Genomic DNA, 19,158 nt, shown 5'->3' with positions numbered 1-19,158 from the left:
CAGCGGACGAGTAGAGGAACTACAAGAGAACCTGAGGACGAGCTCGATGCTCGGGTTTTCGTTTCTTTTCATTACATCTAACGATGTACTGCCCAGTGTTGGGCAAGTTACTTTGAAAAAGTAATTAATTATAGTTACTAGTTACTTCTTCAAAAAAGTAACTGAGTTAGTAACTGAATTTACAGTTATGTTTTCATTTTGACATACTGTATTAACACAATTGATCTAAAATCAGACAAAAAACAAAAAAAATGAGTAGAAAAAGTTATATTTGTTACTGTAACAACCACAAACATGTTTTTCATAACTTTAAATGCAAATATAAATTGTCAGTTTTAAAATCATATGCACAAGTTTTGCAAACAACAAAGTGATTTGCAGCCATTTACCTTTTTTAACCATGTCAAACTGTTTACAGAACAATCAGCTGTTCTGCATTAAATAAGACGCCACACAAATTATTTGTGCCACTCCAAATATTTCTGCCTGTGTCACTGCTGTTTCTACCTGGAGACAGCAGTCGCCTCATTGTTCTGACACACAACACAAAACTATCCACAACACTACACACTAACTACACAAGACAACACATTGACTACACACTCCAAACACGCTAAATGTCACAAATCTCTCACATCTCAAAACTCGCTCTCTCTCTCTCTCTCTCGCCGTCACTCCTAAATCTTCCTAAACAACCAAATGTCATGTTGCCATATCAACATGGTGCATTTTTGCACCAACATGAACGGGCTGATTTTGGTTTGATTTTTCTTTTTTGCTCATTAGCAGAGAGGTCTCGCTGCGCTGTCCTCAGACAGTAAACACACGTATATATTGTTTATCATGAGTCTGGTTTTACGTGGCCTATCAGCACAATTTAAAAACTGGCACCTTGTTGCTTTGTCATCTTGAAGTGGTCATGTGATCGGCTTACCACGACTACTTTATTCTTCCTCAGTCAAACAGCAGCACTCATGCCATTGTTTTGCCCCCTGAGCTCCAGGTGTTGTGCCAAAAAGTGATCGTCGGGCAGAAAGTGATCGCTGTCCGCGGGAGCGCAGCTGCTTAAAGCTGCAGCGCCCAGATTACTTACAGCTACTTCTGTGCAGCTGATATAAGATGCTGTAAACTACAGACAGCTTCAACCGTCTGTTTGCTGTAAAATAGTAACGCGACCGCGCCGCAGTTTCTTGTTAGTAACGGTAACGGCGTTGTAACGATAGGAATAGTAATTAGATTACTCGTTACTAGACTTGTAGTCAAGACCGCCTAAACCGAGACCAAGACATCACCAAGACCGGAGGGTATCGAGACCAAGACAAAAAAGTCTTTAAACTGCAGCCAGATGCTGCTTTGTTTACGGGTGTCAGGCATATTTGTGTTTTTGCTTTCGCACAGCTGTCTACTGTCTCTCACTGAGAGGACAGACGCACGCTCCACTTGACTGTCGCGTCTCTCACTCTCTGTTTTTCACATAATGATATTATCCTATATCCTCGCATGTGATTGGCCAAAATATGGAGGGACTCGTTACTGAAAAAAGTAACGCCGTTACTTGTAACGCTGTTATTGCCATCACTGATATTGCCTACCACGAATTTACATTACACTGAAAAAATAATTGATTTCCTTTTTATGATTTTGATGATTATTTGTAAATTATGTGAAAATGTAAATACGTGTCAAACTGTAAGAAATTCTTGTGGGTAAATGTATATGAATGTTATCAGCACGATGTTCATGGAGGGGTACTGCAGAACACACCGTGACTGACTCACAATACAGCGCTGTGTGTGCGTCTCAAGGTTTTAAATACTTCATATAAAGATCGTTTCTCTCAGTGGTGTCACCAGACAAATCTGGCAAAATGGAGAAAACCCCAGCAGCCAACAATGGGAAGGACAAACTCCCTTTTATCAGGAAGAAACTGTGCAGCTAACTCAGCCAACTTAATATTGTTCAAAGTTTATCATCACGGTTTAATCTTAATGACCTTACACAGGAGCATCTACAATTGTCTGTTAGTGTATTTTGTTTGGAATTTTAGGTTTCTTTCTCTCAATCCTTTTTCTGTTTATAACTTTTTCACAAAAAGAAACGATTCTCATTCTTTAAACAGAAAGAAGAGCACAGAACAAAGTGAAGCCCACTGTGCAGCCTGTAACACCGGACACATCCACCTGCAGCTCCACCCCTCCGTCCTGACACCTCTCGCCTTTTCTGCTCGACCTGCTTTAGACTGCAGGCTGTCTCGCCGCTCGCGTCCATAACTCTGCACATCTTCGGCCTGTGGGAGGGGTCGTATCCATAGCAACTTTGTTGCTGTGAGGCGAGATTCTCGCACAGGCTGATGAAGTAGTTCCACTTCAGTCACACAGTTATAGTTGTAAAAATCAGGTCATTTATTTCCTCAGCCCACATTATGAAATCTCTGCTATAAGTTAGCTATTTACAAGATCATTCAAGCCCTCCACAAAATCCATCACGATCATCTTTAGAAATGATTATTTACACAGTACAAAACATCCAAACACCAAAGCCCCTCCCTGCTGCACACAAAACAAAAAGATCTTCTTTTTTTAACCACAATAATTGTGCATTTTTTACATGTTAATAATCCTGCCTCCAACCCCACCCCGATTACTAATGAGTCACAGTACTGGTCAGCTACTAAACTCTATATTTCTCATCCAGACTGTCGGTAAGACGGCGACCCACACATCCTTTAGAGTATCCCAGTGTATGTCAGAGAGTAAATGAAGCCTGTGAGGAGCAAAGCGCTAAAGTTCAGGAGTTCATGCTGGTTTGAAAGCTCAGCACAGAGGAAGGAAACGCCGCCACAGCTTAGGGACGCGAATGGGAGGAAATCCTTTTTTTTTTTTTGCCTTTTCAACATTTTGGTAAATGAAAATAAAATCACCAATGAGCCAAACTGAGCCTGTGCAATCAAAATCACACTTAGGCCAGACGAGGGGTTTGTTTGTGAAGATCCAATAAAACCAAATCAAAGCAAACAGCAGCAGCGAGTCACCACGTCCAAATATTCTTCAAAATGTGCTGCTTGTCGCTCTTTTCCTCCGTTAAACTGAGGACCTTCTTCATCCTGGTCTTTTTCCAGCGGCAGACTAAAAACCACACCCATGATGATGATGATGATGTGACTGAAGTCTAAACTCTTTGGTAAGTCAGCTCATCAGTTTGGCCGAGGACTAAACAGACCTAATAATCTTAAGACTTGATGGGATTCATTTCACAAATGCAATGAGAAAATTAGAAAAGACCTGAGAGCCTGAAAGGACAGAGACAGTGTAAACAACCACCAGGGACAGTTCGTGTTCATCCAGCAGCTCTGGATCAAACTCTTCTGGAGTGTCAGAGCAACCTTCACATTTGGGCCGATGTCAACAGTTAAACCATTTGGGCTTCATTTTGTTGGAGGTACACCAACACCTAGGTGTCAGGTATTCTTCCTCTAAACAGATCTCTCCCAGATGTCTTCACACAGCCACGATGTTATTCATCTCCCATTTCTGAGTGGTTTTACTGGTGTCACAGTCTGATACGAACACTTTGTGAAGCAGATCGGAGCGGTCCAGACATTTTCCTATAAGGAGAATACAGCAGCGGGATTACTGACGGACGCTCACAGGCCACCTACAAAACACACACCAGGGTGGGGACCTCCAGGCCTCAAGGTCCTGCAGGTTTTAGACATGTCTTGAAGTTCTCCAGAGGTCTAGTAATGAACTAATCATGTGATTCATGGTGAGATCTGACACACACAGGCCCTCAAGGCCTGGAGGTCCCCACCCCTGGTCTACACACTAGTGCTGTCCACATGCACTGAGGGACAACTGTGGGAAGGCTGCCCTTTAACAATGATTGGTGTGGACACGATTATTACTGCTGTGAGCGTGCAGGGTGTCACACTGCAGGGTAATGAAAAACAAACCAGAACCTTCTGTGCTGGTCTGGTCTACATTCTGCCCAACACTCACTGCAGGATGTAGACCAGACCAGAGCACGGGCAAACCATGAATGGTGTGTGTGTTCCTGTCTAGCTATCTTTGTGAGGACCCAAAGCTGCATTCACTATACTTGTGAGAACCAACAGTCACTTGTGAGGACACACTCACCGGTCCTCACAAGTTTGAAGGCCTTTTTGAGGCTGTGGTTTTAGTGTCAGGGTTACAATTAGGTTATGGTCAGGTTTAGGATGAGCGTTTGGGCCCCTCCTCCAATTGGAGGCGGGCGGTGCACGGGCCATCCCTCGGTAGGGTGTCTGGGTCCTGGATTGTCCACGGCGTCTGCCATGGTGCACCAGGGTCCAGTCAGAAGTCCATCCAACCATGATGAGTTTTTTAATTGTTGTTTTTGTTTCACCAAATGAAAAGAAATTTTTAACTTTTTAAAAAGTTTTTAAAGAAAGAAAATGAATTGGTTTTGAAAAGAACCTTTTAGTATTTTACAGAAAAAAGAAATCAAATTATAACAAATGAATGTGTGTGCCTATGTGGCGGCGATTCCACCCGTGAAGGTCTTCAGGTCTAGTTACGCACAGTGGAAAGAGGAAACCAGGCTTGCTCTCAGCGACCTGCTCTGTCCGATGGAGAGGAGTGAGCAGAGAGTGCTTCTATTTACACCCTCCCACTTGTACACGTCTGTTTTTCAGTTCGAATTTCGTTTTAGAAAGTTCTTAGTTTTTTGGGTAGAATTTCTCCAAATGTATTTTTTGATCACTCCTCACTATCAACAACATGTTTTTAGAAAGATTGTCATTTTTTAACCATGTAAATCATTTTTAATCATGTCTACAGTATTTTTTTAACCGTGTACTTAGTATGTTTAACCACAACTGTATATTTAATTTATGTTTTATTATTCTTAAATGTAATTAATCAATTGAGTTTGTAACTGTAATACTGTACCAATTAGGATTAAAGCCAAATGGAAATTGTAATTAATTGTTATGCAATGATTGGGTTTAGGGCCAAATTATTGGTCCAATTAATTAGGTTTAAGACCAGAATGGTTATGGTTTATCATGTGGGTTGGGGCTTAGTTAAAGAATAGTGTTAGGGCCAGATTAGGGTTAGGGTAAGGGGCTAGGGAAACCATTATGTCAATGACGGTCCTCACTAAGATAGCTGAACGGGCTTTTGTGTGTGTGTGTGTGTGTGTGTGTGTGTGTGTGTGTGTGTGTGTGTGTGTGTGTGTGTGTGTGTGTGTCTGGCACCAAAAGCACTTCTGAGGCTGAAGTAAATGATGCGAACAGCAGCTGACTCCATGTGTGATAAAGCCAAAAGTGCCTTTGATGATGAGAAAAGATGAGTTAAAATGCCAGTGCAGTCCTTTACCTGTTGGCACATGAGTGAATCGATGCAGATCCTGCAGACACAGACGGGAAAGGAGAGAAAAAAAGGCAGTAAATTCAGCTTGTGTCAGAGATTTTCTGCCTCCTACATGTTGGTGTGATCTCAGTGCTTCCAGCCTCCACACGCTGCTGAGCAAACATCTAAAGACCAACACTACATCCATCTTATGATCTGTGTGTGTCTCACCTTGAAGTACTTCCACTCCATGTGCTGGTTGGTTTCACAGTGTGTGATGATGATAGCAGACTTGTCGCCTCCTATGGTCAGGCACTGATCATACTGCATCAGCTGGTTGGCTTCATTGATGCGGAACAGCTACACAGAGTTCAGGGTGAAAAACCAGAGTCAGGATCTGGACACCTAACGTAAAGCCTGCCTCCATCCTTTCTGTGACACGAGGCAGGAGAGCACACTCATGGAGCGATAAGGAGCCCAAGCTTTCATCTACAGAAGCAGCCAGCTGTCCCTTTAACCCACTGATCACAGTAACACTGGCTCATGTCGTCACACCAGAGGAAAACAAAGAGCCACGTCACGTGTGACAGTGTTTAATTACCTGGTTTCCACCCATCCTGTGGCACGGGCCCAGCTCTACATTCCCTCCGTTAGTGTGTCCCATGCTGTCGATGCAGTAACTGGTGTCGAAGCCCCGGATCTGCAATCACAGGGACAGTGAAGCATGCTGTGTGTGAAACATGTTTATGCATCTTTGTGAGAACCAAATACTGGCAGGCTTGTGGGGACCAACAGCCCTTATGGCAGTGGTGTCCAAACTCCAGGCCTCAGGCCGGTGTCCTGCAGGTTTTAGATGTGTCCTTAATCCAGCACAGCTGATTTAAAGGCTAAATGACGTCCTCAACGTGTCCTGAAGTTCTCCAGAGGCTGGTAATGGACTAATCCTGTGATTCAGGCGTGTTGACTGAGGGTGAGATCTAAAACCAGCAGGACACCGGCCCCCTCGGCCTGGAGTTGGCCAAGCCTGCCTTATGGGGACTAAACGCCCGTCCACACGAGTGGGAAGACAGTTTTGAAACTCAAAATGTGGTTTTAGGGCCACAGACAGGGTTATGCATTCATCTTTAATGGTTAGGGTGTGCGGCTAGGGAAAGCATTATGTCCTCACTATGATATCAAAACGAGAGTGTGTGTGTGAGCACGCCTACCTCCCCCCACTCTACATTTTTAGGAGGAAGTGGGTAGTGCTGTGGAATGTCGTATGCTATTTCCTCCATGAACCACTTGAAACTTTTGCATCGATGCTCCTCCCTGCAACAAGCAAACATGAGATCAGCTGTGTGCTTAGCAGCTAAAGATGAATTCAGACAGAAAAACGCTTCATCCTCAGGTCACATAGTCCTGCATGTTATTTACTGCACACCTGTAACACACCACTTTAAAACATTTACGCTACAGCATGATAGAGGGTGCATGCGTAGCCACATCTTTCTGAGCACAGTTGGAGGTCAGTGTTTAACGTTTCCACAGCGATGGAGTGAATTTGTGTCAAAAGCACAACAAACCTTTATATGATCGTACCCACATTAAATAGTTTTCCCTAAATGAAGACCAACTCGTCGACTGCAAATCATACAATCACACTGCACAGCTGAAGGAATACATCCTGGGGAAAGTCAGTCAGTGCTACACTATGTTCTGAGTGGGCGTTCACTCAGTAAAAAGGTAGAAGAGTGGTTTTTGTGCACCTGAATCGTTTAAGGTCACTGATGTCTCCGTAGGCCAGAGTCAGAGTTTCAGGGCGGCTGGCGTAGAAGTAGTCCTTATAGTCGTCCCACCAAACCTCCACCACACGAACATAGTTCTGCAAACACAAATACAACACATGTAGATGAAGTACCATCCCTTTCATGACAGAGTGATTGCATAGGTGTAGCGGTGACTGTGGGCAGAAGGGCAAAAGCATGCATCTGCTATTGGACCTGGCTCCATGCATGCAGGTGGAGGGCCAGATGGCAGCAACACCTCCTTTGTGTAGACAGAAACTTGGAAATGCAGGACTCTGTGGAAACTTGAAACAGAAGATGTGCACTATACAAGTTTCCATCCATTCACACGTTTGTCTGCTTTCACCTTGAGAGTAGGCGAGGATCCAACATGTGCTGGCGGAGGGTTGCCTTGCCATCCCTGAAGTCTGTAGATGTGGCCGACGCGAGAACAGGGCACAAAGAGCAGCTGGCCACCACACTGCCAGATCTGGACCAGCATACAGAGTCACAGTAACCATGATGTCTTTACAATGTGCAGGGATGAACATAAACTGGACAATTCAAAGTCTACCTTGTAAGATATTTCAAAATTCTCCCCTCCCCATATCTGCAGTCCAGGGTCGTACAGTCCCAGCTCAAAGAAAAAGTCTCTTTCTATAGCAAAGAGACCTCCTGCCATGGCTGGAGACCTGCAGGTATAAAGAAACAGTCCTCAGCCCGAAACAAGCTTCCATCTCTTTGTAATCATGTGACTCTACGCGGTCAGTCCCTCTGCTGACGTGATAATGAACAAGTGACACTGACAGAGACATGAGTGAAAGACAGCAGGAGGACGAATGAAAATGTGAAGACAGAAAGGAGTGATGGTGCCCCAGTCCGAGCCCAGTTCACACCAGAAGCTCACCCACAGACCCCACAAATATCCCAAAGTCCCACGGCCTTCAGCTCGGGACTCAACCCACCTTAGGCAACGCAGCCGCCAAGACCACTTAAAGGAAAGAAGGAGGCCTTTCAGACAGACTCAGGGTAAGAGACACCTGAGAGGAAGCTGTGCTACACTGAACAAAGAAGAGTCAACAACAAGCTCCTCCCCTCCAGTGGGTGGAAGATAGATGTGTGCAGCGATTCCCCAAAAGCAGACACCTAAACAATGACTCATACTCATGACGTTACCTCTACACAGGCACGGCTGACATGACCTTAAGATTAGCATTTTCTGTTAAGGTGAGGCTGCTCTACTCCTACTGTGAGCCCTGTGAGAAATGACCGGGACACGTCCACACGAGTTAGGAGTGACTGTGTGTACCTATAAGGCTCAGTCTGAGTTTTTCTCAGCTTATGCTCCCTGGCTCCCAGAGGGATTCTCTTCCACAGCATGCTCCAATCCCAGGCGCCTCTAGCAAAACCGTTGCTGTCTCCTCCGCCCTGGGGCTCAAAGGTGAACGTCTCGCCGTGGACGGAGTCGATCAGAGGCACCGTACACACCGTTCTGACACAGAGGGCCACGCATGCAGCATACGTGGAGAGGAGGGGTGTACATGAAGGGGATGACAGCAGTGCCAGGAAAAACACACAGACAGACACAGGGAAAGGTGCCACGCGGGGTGGGGGTGGAGACACAAACAGAACAGAGGTCAGTTTAACAAGCTGGTGCGTTGTGTGTACCGGTAAGGCTGGGTGGTGTGCGCTCTCTTGGCCTTCTCTCTCTGGCTAAGCGGCACTCTCTTCCAGAGCAGGCTCCAGTCCCACGCTCCTCTAGCCAGGCCGTCCTCGTCTCCGCCTTGCTGGGGCTCCATACTGTACTCATTCCCATCTATATAGTCTATCAGCGGCACTGTGCATACTGTCCTACATACACATAAACACACACAAGCCTTTGGATGTGCCGCTTTTCAACAACAGCGCTGTAAAACCAGAGTAAAGGAGTGTGTGGCTCAGAGCGTAGAAGTGATGCAGCACAGCAGACGATCTAGAGGCGCGCAGACTGAGCAGCCACGGTGGGACGACGACGCGTCCTCGGAGCGCCGTCAGACCTTTCTGATACAGAAAACTGATTAAAAAGCATAAAATGTCAAAGGACTGGTGGAGGGGAGGCCCTAACTCACCGAGGCTCCATCCATCAATACAGCTCCAGGCACTCAGCCACTGATCAGCCATAAGATTAAAACCATCTGTGCCACATTGTTGAGCCATTTTTAACATTCAACAGTTGGATCCATATTATTCTGGTGATGTGTTGGTTTTCAATCAGAGCCATCTCATATCCAGATTATATTATGTGTAGATGATATCGCAGAACTGAAAAAGCAACAGGACACCGACTCAGACGGCTTCGCGGTTAGCGAGGCCGGTTCGCTCATCTGTCCAAGACACACTACAGAGCTGCAGGTCATCACATTTCATATCTTTTTCTTAATTTAAAAATAAAATCTTAAATTTGACTTTATGATAGTTCAGTCCGTGACTTTTGAGCCTCTAAAATGCGTCTGTTTTGCGTCTTTGTGCGAATCTGCTGCTGCGATAACAAACTCACACAAACACAATTTGTGCAATTTCCCTTTGGGGGTCAATAAAGACAGCCGACTAAATTATTCAGCAGGTTGACTCAAAGCCCTCGAATTACAGCTGAAAGTCTGCACGTCGTGATTTGATTTCACATCGATCACACGGGAGCAACATTACAAATAATGTCGTAATAATAACGTCTGTATGTCTGAGTTCACGTCATTGAACAGGACGTGCAAACAGAAAAACTGAAACTGTCACAGCAGTGCTGAAAAACAACAAGCTGCAGGTTAACAGACAGCACAGCTTCACAACCACGACAGCTGTGATAACATGAGGCTACACTGTGTGTGTGTGTGTGTGTGTGTGTGCGCGCGCACTACCTGTCCTTTGAAATGGGAGCGATCAGTGGAGCGTACCAGTTGATCCCGACCTCACAGTGAGCATCCAGGTAGACCAGCACCTTTAAAAAGGAAACCCTTTGAAATGTGATGCTGCAAAGCTGAGCCTCTGTCTAAATGTTGCTCCACGCGTCCACTGACATCCTGAAATATGACAGCAGCTCCGACTCCTGGGTCACGAAATCTGCCGACTCGTGAGAATTCTTCCTTCTCTTGCTCAGAAACATAAGGACCAGTTCATTGTGGCTTGATGTCAGCAGCAAAAACACACAACGCCTTCAGAGCAGGTTTGCATCTGCAAATCTGGCGTCACATGACACAAACGAGGGTTTAACTGCAGGCATGTTTAAGGACAGATGAAGCGCCGTGTCTGTTGGTAAAATTGTCACAAACACGGTGTCCACTCTTGCTGGCTGTGACCTCCAGTCACACTGTGACAAACCTCAAAGTGTTTTTTCTCCAGCATGTTTAAACTTCACGTTACAAAGACGAGGCCTGCCTCCTGTTCTCTGCAGTTTGAAAATGAGAAACTAAAAGTTCTCACTCTGCTGATAGATTAGTCGTGTGTGGTTTCATCCCTGTTAGAGCCAGAACGACTGGCCCTCTGCAGCTGTTTGTGGACGCTCCTCTGCACTGTGTTCGTGTCCTCTCTACATGCTTTTCTCCCGCCTGTCAGCTGATCTCCCATCAGTTGTCTGAGTTCTTTTATTCGGCTTGTCGGACTGTCGGTGATGCAGAGGATCACTGACAGGACTGCTGGTGCCATTCGGCACTTTTACAAAATTATTGACACTTATTTAAAGATGGGAGCCCAGTTTACTTTCTTACTATATGAAATTGTTTCTGCAGTAATAAAGTGTACATACAAAACAAAACAGTTACATCACATGGAACCAAAATCTCTGCGGAAAACTGCAGCAGTGCCAGAACGTAAGAACTGAGCTGGAACGGTTTCCTGTCTGCAGCGGCCGCACGTTGGGATCTCTTCAGAGGCGATGTTGTACATTTAACACAGAGTACTCTTACACACTACACACAGTACGTCACTGTGTTTATTTTAAATTCTGATCAGTTCGCTAATTAAAAGTCTAAGAGACATCGTCAGCATTAGAGAGGAAAAGCAACAGTGGCGTCACATGGTACCTGTCCTTTGGTGGCCTTCTTGGCTCCAATGCTCCTGGCCTGTATTAATCCTTCCCTCTTCTCATTCCTGAAGAGTTTGACGAGGCCGTTCCACTGCTTGATGTACTCCTCCAGGCGCTCCTTCAGATGGACTGCAAGTGCATTGGTTAGCCAGCATTAGTACACGCGTTTGGACCAATGAGCATTTGAGAAAACAGTTTTGGTTTGCTGACAGACGAATGCTGGAGTAAAGACACGAGCTGGTGATTGTTAGATTTGTATTGTTGATTGTCATTTATGCTTAGAAATATCTACTCATATATGCTTAGAGTTGTATAATCAATGTCATGTTGGTAGATTCTTAGGAGTCTGCAAAGGCATCGTGTGCACTGCAGAGTCCTCTGGCATCCACACCCTGGCAGCTGGGGAGAGGTCTACCTCGTTTTATTGTTTCATGGCAGGATAAACGTAGCTGTGTCAGTTTTAGTCTGAGTGCCTTTAGTTTAGATGGACCGCTGGACTTCCAGACCAGCAGGTTTAGGGAAGTCTTTATGGGGTCACACTCTGACCACACACACACGCACACACACACACACACACACACAACTCTTTGTGTGTATGAATACGTCGTATGTTAATGAACCTATGTATATTCATGTGACCTCGATAAAAGAGCAGTGTTACGGGGGAGCGGACGAGAGCGACTGAGGTCAAGCGAAGGAACGGCGCTTGTCGTGGTTCTCTCCCTCATGCATGAGTAACACGAAGAACTTTGCCTACTTGTGTGTTGCTTTTGCTGTGTAGTTGAATTGTCTTGGACGTTCCAGCGAATGGGTTTAAGCTACACACCTATCAGTGATGTGTTCCCACATGCGTGCTGCACACAGCACCAGCTGATTGATATGTTCATGGCTGTTAGCAGCTGATCACACAGACGTTTCTATCATAGGTAGGTTTCCTTACATTCCACTAAGTTAGAGTTTAGCACTCCAGCCTAGTCAGACAGCATTAGCTAACTTAGCTAGCATGAGTCAGCTGTGCAGCTTGTCTGGTCCTCCTCTCACTTTCATGTCCCTCTCTGATGCTCCACAGCTGAGTGCAGCGTGCTGTAGCGAATACACTGACATGTGTCCGTGCTTTGTTTCTCTACAGTCAGGTTGTTAGCCTCTGTCTTCTCTGTGCTGCGTTCTGGCTCCACTGGGGGATTACAGCCGCCCACGTGGACGTCTGAGGAGCGTGCACAGACATGATGGTAACACCATGTGACACCTTGCCTCTGACCACAGACTGCAGCAGACAGCACCACGTGAACCAACAGGACGGCCTTTGCAGGTGATCATTAACAGCATGATGGAAAAAGGAGGCTGTTCACAGTGGAACCAACACGCATCTAAAATGATGTTTTTAAACAGACCCACCTTTGTTACTGAAGTCATCTATCAGGACAATCTCAGCCAGGTACCTGCGAGGAGTCCTCTTGATGACACTGTGGACAGTCCTCATCAGCGTTGACCAGCCTTCGTTATGGAAGACTATCACCACGCTGGATGTGAGCAGTCTGTCGTCGTAGTGCCAGTACTTACACCTGCACAGAGGACACGGTGTGCCATGAGAAACCTAGTTGCTGCACAGCGTAGTACAGTCTCGCTGCACCAACGCAACTCCTACACGGTAAAACTTGTTGAAACTGTGCATCGACACTGTGACACAGGCGCCGTCTAACAGTCCGACGCTTCAGCTCTGCATCCATCAGAGCGCGAGTGTGTGAGCGCCAGGTTAAAGTTCGAAGGCACAGAGAAAGCATGTGCACAATGTGTGTGAGAATGAGGCTAACGGTGCATTTCAGTCCACGGCAGCAGGACCCATAGCCTGAGTCTTGTGTTGATGTTCCTTTCACACTAGGGCTGCTCAATTAATCGAATTTTAATCTCGATTACGATCTGGGCTTTCAATGATCATTAAAAATTATTAGCCCCTCCCTCGTGCTTTACTCTCGCGCTGCTCCGTGTGGCAAATCGAGCGCACCTCTCTGCGTTTCGAACACGTGTCACAACAATTAAGAGCAGCGGTCTCAACACATTGTTATTGTTAAATAAATATCGTCAAATAATCGAGATCTCAATTTCAGTGAAAACAATCATGATTATCATTTTTGCCACAATCGAGCAGCCCTAGTTCACACCGACTCGTACATGCAGAAACAAACACAAGAACATCATTCACCGAATTAGTTTGCAGCCTGTACGAGGATCTGAGTGGAAGCATTTATGTTCTCACTTCAACTGAGCGATAAAGTCAGCAGCGCCAATTGAAAAGGCTGTGAGGCAGCACCTGTGTCACGCTACACTCTGCCAAAGGTGTCGTGTTAGAAATCGGCCACAGTGATTTGGTCATCACGCCCATTTCTGCACTCAGAACACAGGATACGGCGTACTTAATGATGTGTCGCTTTTCTGTTTACGAGAAACACATTGTGAACACGTGTCTGCACACGCGGCATGATTCAGTATAGGTTACAGGAGGACGATCGGTGTTAGGCTTACTGCCCGTTTCCTGTGGCTATTGAAGTTTATCTCCTGTAACATTAATCAGGTTGATGTGACTGCAGGACAAAAGATGGCAGACATGCATTCAGTGGAAGCAGTACTTACTCTTCGTGGCGTATGTCATTGATTGTTCTGTCCAGTGAAATCATGTCACTGGCAACCATGTTGAAGCCAAACTCTTTGATGGAGGCCTGAACCGAGTCTTTGTACTCTGGACCCAGGACAAACGGCTTAGCGCCCTCTCCGGGTCCACCGGGGACCCCTGGAGGTTCAGGCTCCTTAGGCTCAAAATTTCCCAGGATACCTTTCTTCAGGACGGGGCTAGTGTAGGCGTGTGTGTGAGGTCCGAATGTCACATACTGCTGTTGAATCACCTGCTTCTGGTTGGATTGCTCCTTTGAATCCTTGGGAAGGTCGGCCCCTCCTGAACACAAACCAAGAGATGACACAGGACCACAGCATACAAGTGCTAAGAAAGTTAGACTTTAAGTCTTTGGCAGGAGAAAACACCAAAACCACTGTCAGGGCTGATGTTAATTAGCAGTGATTACAGACCAACAAACAATCACTAATGAGGATCATCTTCTGTCAGCTGCTCCACAGCAGACTATCTCCCTATCCCAGCATCCCCCTGCATCTCCTCCTTCACTACATCCATGAACTTCCTCTGAGGTCTTCCTCTTGCCCTCCTGCTCCGTCTTCATCACCCTGTGTCCAGAACATCCACCCTCCCTCCTCTGCACATGTACAAATCCTCCTAGCCTCTCTGATTGACTCATGTCTAATACAGGAGGTATACACCAGTATTGGTGATTTAAATACAGTAATACCGTGGGCTGTCACTTTGATAGTCACCCGCTTTGGCCACAGTCAGGAAAAAACAAGCCAGTCCTCACCGTGTTTCAGTCTGATGGAGTCGAGGTCGACCTCCACCCCCTCCACATGAGGCCAGGGCATCACAGGCTTAAACTGCTCTGCAAGGTCACCTTTGGGCAACAAGCTGTCATCCTGCATGATGAAACACAACAGACATGGATATTAAACACGTGTGTCCTACACTGAAATACAATGCAGCTCATTTTAAACATTCACAGAGTTAATGCAGCCAAGACACAGCGAGTCTGTCTGCGCGCCACGCTGGTCACAAACACGAGCGAATCAAAACCAAACACACCACAAACAAACAAACTCGAAAGCTTCTGCAGAGAAAAGCACATCGATATCATTACTGTCCTGTTCTAGATGTTAAATTCTGATAATCAAACGTGATTCAAACATATGGTTAGTGCACAAGATCCTAAATAAAGTTGCTCCACTGCAGTTACCAGGTCCACCACAAGGGGGGGCTGTGCTTCCAAGAGTGCGGAGACTTCAGCTCTTCTGTCATGATGTGAACTAATGGATTGTCGGCATTAATCATTAATCATTTTGTTTTGTGCTTTATGGGATTGTATTTATATGTTTAATATTCTGATATCTGGTAGTGTGTGTCTGTTAGTGTGTGTGTGTTAGTGTGTGTCTGTTAGTGTGTGTGTGTGTGTTAGTGTGTGTGTGTGTGTGTGTCTGTGTCTGTTAGTGTGTGTGTGTGTGTGTGTCTGTTAGTGTGTGTGTGTGTGTGTCTGTTAGTGTGTGTGTGTCTGTTAGTGTGTGTCTGTTAGTGTGTGTCTGTTAGTGTGTGTGTGTGTGTGTGTTAGTGTGTGTGTGTGTGTGTCAGTGTGTGTGTGTGTGTGTGTGTGTGTGTTAGTGTGTGTGTGTGTGTGTGTGTGTGTCTGTGTGTGTGTGTCTGTGTCTGTGTTAGTGTGTGTCTGTGTTAGTGTGTGTCTGATAGTGTGTGTGTTAGTGTGTCTGTGTGTGTGTGTCTGTGTGTGTTAGTGTGTCTGTTAGTGTGTGTGTGTGTGTGTCTGTTAGTGTGTGTGTGTGTGTCTGTGTGTCTGTTAGTGTGTGTGTGTGTGTGTGTGTTAGTGTGTCTGTGTGTGTGTGTGTGTGTGTGTCTGTGTGTGTGGTGATTTAAACTGTAGCTTTTCCTTTTGTGTACAGTCCCTGAAACCAAATCCAAAGAAAAGAAACACAAACACAGACATCTATACAAACAATGAGGTGTGTGCGTTGACTGTGTGACAGCAGGGTCAGGCTCCAGCATCCCCGGGCCGACCTGGGTGACTGGATTACATACAGCTGCTCGCAGGCTCGGTGACCCACCTGCTTCAGCAGGGAACAAAGCTGCTCGTGTAGCACGTTAACCTAAGATGATGAGAGCCTGTTCCTACTTCTTCATGGACTCGCTCAGCCAGATCTGCAGCTCCGCACGTGTAAAACCGACTGAGTGTGAGCAGCTCTCAAACCTCAGCACGCCAACAAAGAAATAAACAAGTTGGTCATAAATGTGTAAGAGCATGTGTTGGTCAGCTTGCTTCAGTCTTCCCTCATTCACAGAAGTCAGCGATGGATTTTTGCAGCGTCTGTCTAAATTGACAACGCAGAATAAACCCCGCCTCCCCCTTGTTTGATGATCTGGTCTGGTCCAGGTTCAGCGCTTCCGAGCTGATGTTAAACAGCCAAGCAGACGGCGAGGTGTGTTTCAGAAGAAGACACACCGGTGGAAACTAAACTCCTAGTGAAGGAAGCTGCTGGACTTCCTCAGCGTTAGCCAGTTTACCTTATTTCTATTAGAAAAATAATGTTTTTGTGTTTAGCCAACACTTAGTGGGTGCAGGCACACTCTTTGTGCATGTGTGTACTAAATCATGTATCTGCCTCACTGCTGCCAGGACACACAAATCAAACCTCAGACTGTCCCACACTCACTCCCGACACTGAAGGAGCCCCACTGATATCTGAAGGAGCACAGGAGCTCATTGTTCGTCTATGCACTGTTTATTTAGTAATAATAAGACCTTATGGTTATAGCCCACATAAACAGTTTTGCACGCTGCCTGTGACTGCTGCCTTCAGCAAGCTAAATCAGATGAAACCCTGCTAGAGTTGGCCATGAAGGTGAACCGCTCTGAGGGGTCACGGTTCATGGAGACAGAGGTTCTCTCACCCTCAGTACAAACCACCAGGTGGCGCATTACCCAGTGTTGAAGGTTGGTGGCAGGCCCAGACGGAGACGACACACCACAGCAGGTACATGACTACAGGTGGGTTTCATAAGCAGCCCGTGTTAAAAATTAAATATCACCAGTAGCTGCAAACAGCTGTGATCGCTCCGTTGATCCTTCACTAGCAAACTGTGACACAAGCTGGCAGAGAGGCAGCAGTCCTGCCTGAAGCTCACAGCACAGCCTCAGCGCAGCATGCCGAAGACCATAGCAGGGAGTCTGTGATGGGTGCTGCCCGTTAGCTGTCTAACATCACACTGTTCAAGAGACTCGGTGTGATGTTGACACCAACAAGAAATGAGCAGAGTTGAATCCATGTTCAGAGAGAGGCACAGCACCCACACAGCCTCTCTGCACCAGGCTGGTGTCGGTCAGCCGTGGCAGGATTCATTTACTGCCCTAAAATTGCTAATACACTAATACTCCACTAGGCCAGCATTCAACAACACCCTACAGTAACTGTAAGTATGGATGAATTATCAGCAAAGTATCAAAAATAACTCCTTTTTAGTACTTTGAGCATTTGTGGGGAAAATTCCTGGAAATGGTCCAACCCCCCATCCATCCACCACCACAGCAACTGTCATCATGTGTATCAATATACACTCATGTGGCAAAAACAACTGGGATACGTCTTTTGTCCATATAGCCCAGCCCTGTAGAGGTGACACCATTTCTGTGGCAGCCGCCTTACACCAGATCCAATAACGGTGTGAAACCCTGCACCAGTCCCCTCTACCTACACCTGCCTCCAGCCAAAGAGGCAGACAATGTCCTGAAGACATGACAACAGATGGTGCAGCCTGTCTGTCTCCTGTGTTTGACAGCGCTGTAAGACTGGTCAGGGCTTCAGGACACCTGTTCTGGCACAAATAAAGAGGACGTACTGGACACTTGTCCTCTGACAACACCAGCGTGACTGTGCAGAGCCTACACCATTAAACAGCTGCAGACACGGGACACGACACGTAAAGGTGTCCCACTGTGGGCTGCGGCGTGCACACAGATCTGCCTCTGAGGTGTGACTGAGGCACCGGGAGCTGCTGAAGCCTCCATCAAAGCGCCAGAACACGTCCCCGGGACCGGGTCCACGCAATCTCCACACGGGTGCCCTTTCTTACATAACCCAAAAAGGATCTGCGTTTCCGGTTGGAATTGAACCAACAACCTCCCGCCGGCCATGACCGTGTGGCTCAGTGGCACACTGGTCTTATGTCTACATGCAATCATTTGAATACCTTGCAGAAAAACCGCAATACCGGAACAACTTTTACAACCCACTTCCGCCTTTGACTCCAACATGGTGACATATGCGGATATGAATGCTGGGAGCCACGGTGCTGTCAGCAGCAGCGACTGTACAGCTAGAGTCCAGACCACAGCGTCCGCTGACTGCCCAACACACACACAGTGCAACAGCGTGTCATAACTGCTCACACGCTAACACTGATGTGGCTCAGAGCCTGTTGTGTACTCACCCTTTTCTCAAACGGGCTGTCTCTGTTGGCTTTGGGGGTCAGGGTGGACCAGAGCACCAACAGGCCCAGAAACGTGCCGATGACCAGCAGGCTCCGCAGAATGAATCCCACTTTGAGCCTCATGTTAGCAGCAGCCGCTACGCTGCGTTAGCTTCAAGTTAGCACGGGAGCTAAGCAGCTAACAGGTCGCTAGCTTGTGCTGAATGTTGAACAGGCTCCTGCTGACGCAGCGACCTCCGCCTCCACTACACCGACACGCCGTGCCTCTCCATGCTAGGAACAGTTTCTTCTTCTTCGGTTGTTTCTCGGTCGTGTCCGGCTCTCTGAGGCGCCGTGTAGATGTAGACGCAGTACCACCACCTGTGGGGCTGTGCTGCTGCACGGACGACAATGCTGGTAGGCTGTGGTCTCCACTGCTGACAGGCTCACGCACGGGCTTAAAAGCAGGTATTACTGGGTGTGGAGACAAACAAGAGGTCGGTCCTGTCTGGTTTGTTCGTCATTAGGAGGGATGTGGCTCATTGTCCACGTCATATACAATTGTAAAAAGTGCATCCAAGGGAACAGTAGGCATTGGTAGCATTCACACGGAGTTAATATGAAAGCATTCAGAATAAAGGTACGGGGTGATAATAAGTCCAAATCATTAGAAGCAATGATTCGGTCTCACCTGGTACCAAGAGGATGCAGAGAGCTGAATCACAGGTGTGTACAGGTAACTGTACAACACCTCAGATGTGTCTGGCCTGATTTAAGCCACATAAAGACGTGGACATGCCAACACACTGAAAGGCACTCAACCAATTAAACGCCTGCATGTTTTGTACAACCACACACCTCGCTGAGGTATTTCCACACCCAACCTTCAAATAAATAACTTTACCAAGGAAATAAGAAATTGAAGAG

General features: G+C 46.6%; 1 protein-coding gene across 2 annotated transcripts; it reads right to left on the bottom strand.

Annotated features, from left to right (window-relative positions):
* Positions 1-252: 252 nt before the first annotated feature.
* On the bottom strand, positions 253-18,759 carry galnt7 (UDP-N-acetyl-alpha-D-galactosamine: polypeptide N-acetylgalactosaminyltransferase 7). 2 transcript variants are annotated; one of them, XM_085458413.1, is made up of 15 exons: positions 18,253-18,759; positions 14,570-14,681; positions 13,779-14,097; positions 12,546-12,712; positions 11,149-11,279; positions 9,988-10,067; positions 8,765-8,947; positions 7,671-7,788; positions 7,464-7,586; positions 7,079-7,194; positions 6,539-6,641; positions 5,932-6,030; positions 5,562-5,690; positions 5,358-5,388; positions 253-3,604 (listed from the first exon to the last, which is right to left on the bottom strand). In XM_085458413.1, the coding sequence occupies exons 1-15, from the start codon at positions 18,373-18,375 to the stop codon at positions 3,498-3,500; spliced, it is 1,941 nt and encodes a 646-aa protein (XP_085314539.1). In that variant the 5' UTR covers positions 18,376-18,759; the 3' UTR covers positions 253-3,497. The 2 variants fall into 2 exon arrangements, with proteins under 2 accessions (XP_085314539.1, XP_085314540.1); XM_085458414.1 differs by lacking the exon at positions 8,765-8,947 and adding an exon at positions 8,406-8,588.
* Positions 18,760-19,158: the final 399 nt, after the last annotated feature.

The sequence above is a fragment of the Copadichromis virginalis genome, linkage group LG6, assembly GCF_057382275.1.
Source record: "Copadichromis virginalis isolate Kocher_CV1m ecotype Utaka linkage group LG6, C_Virginalis_male_GT1.1, whole genome shotgun sequence".
In the NCBI taxonomy this organism is placed as follows: Eukaryota; Metazoa; Chordata; class Actinopteri; order Cichliformes; family Cichlidae; genus Copadichromis; species Copadichromis virginalis.
The sequence above is the reverse complement of the archived record's forward strand: the minus strand, read 5'-3'. Positions and strand labels throughout refer to the sequence as shown.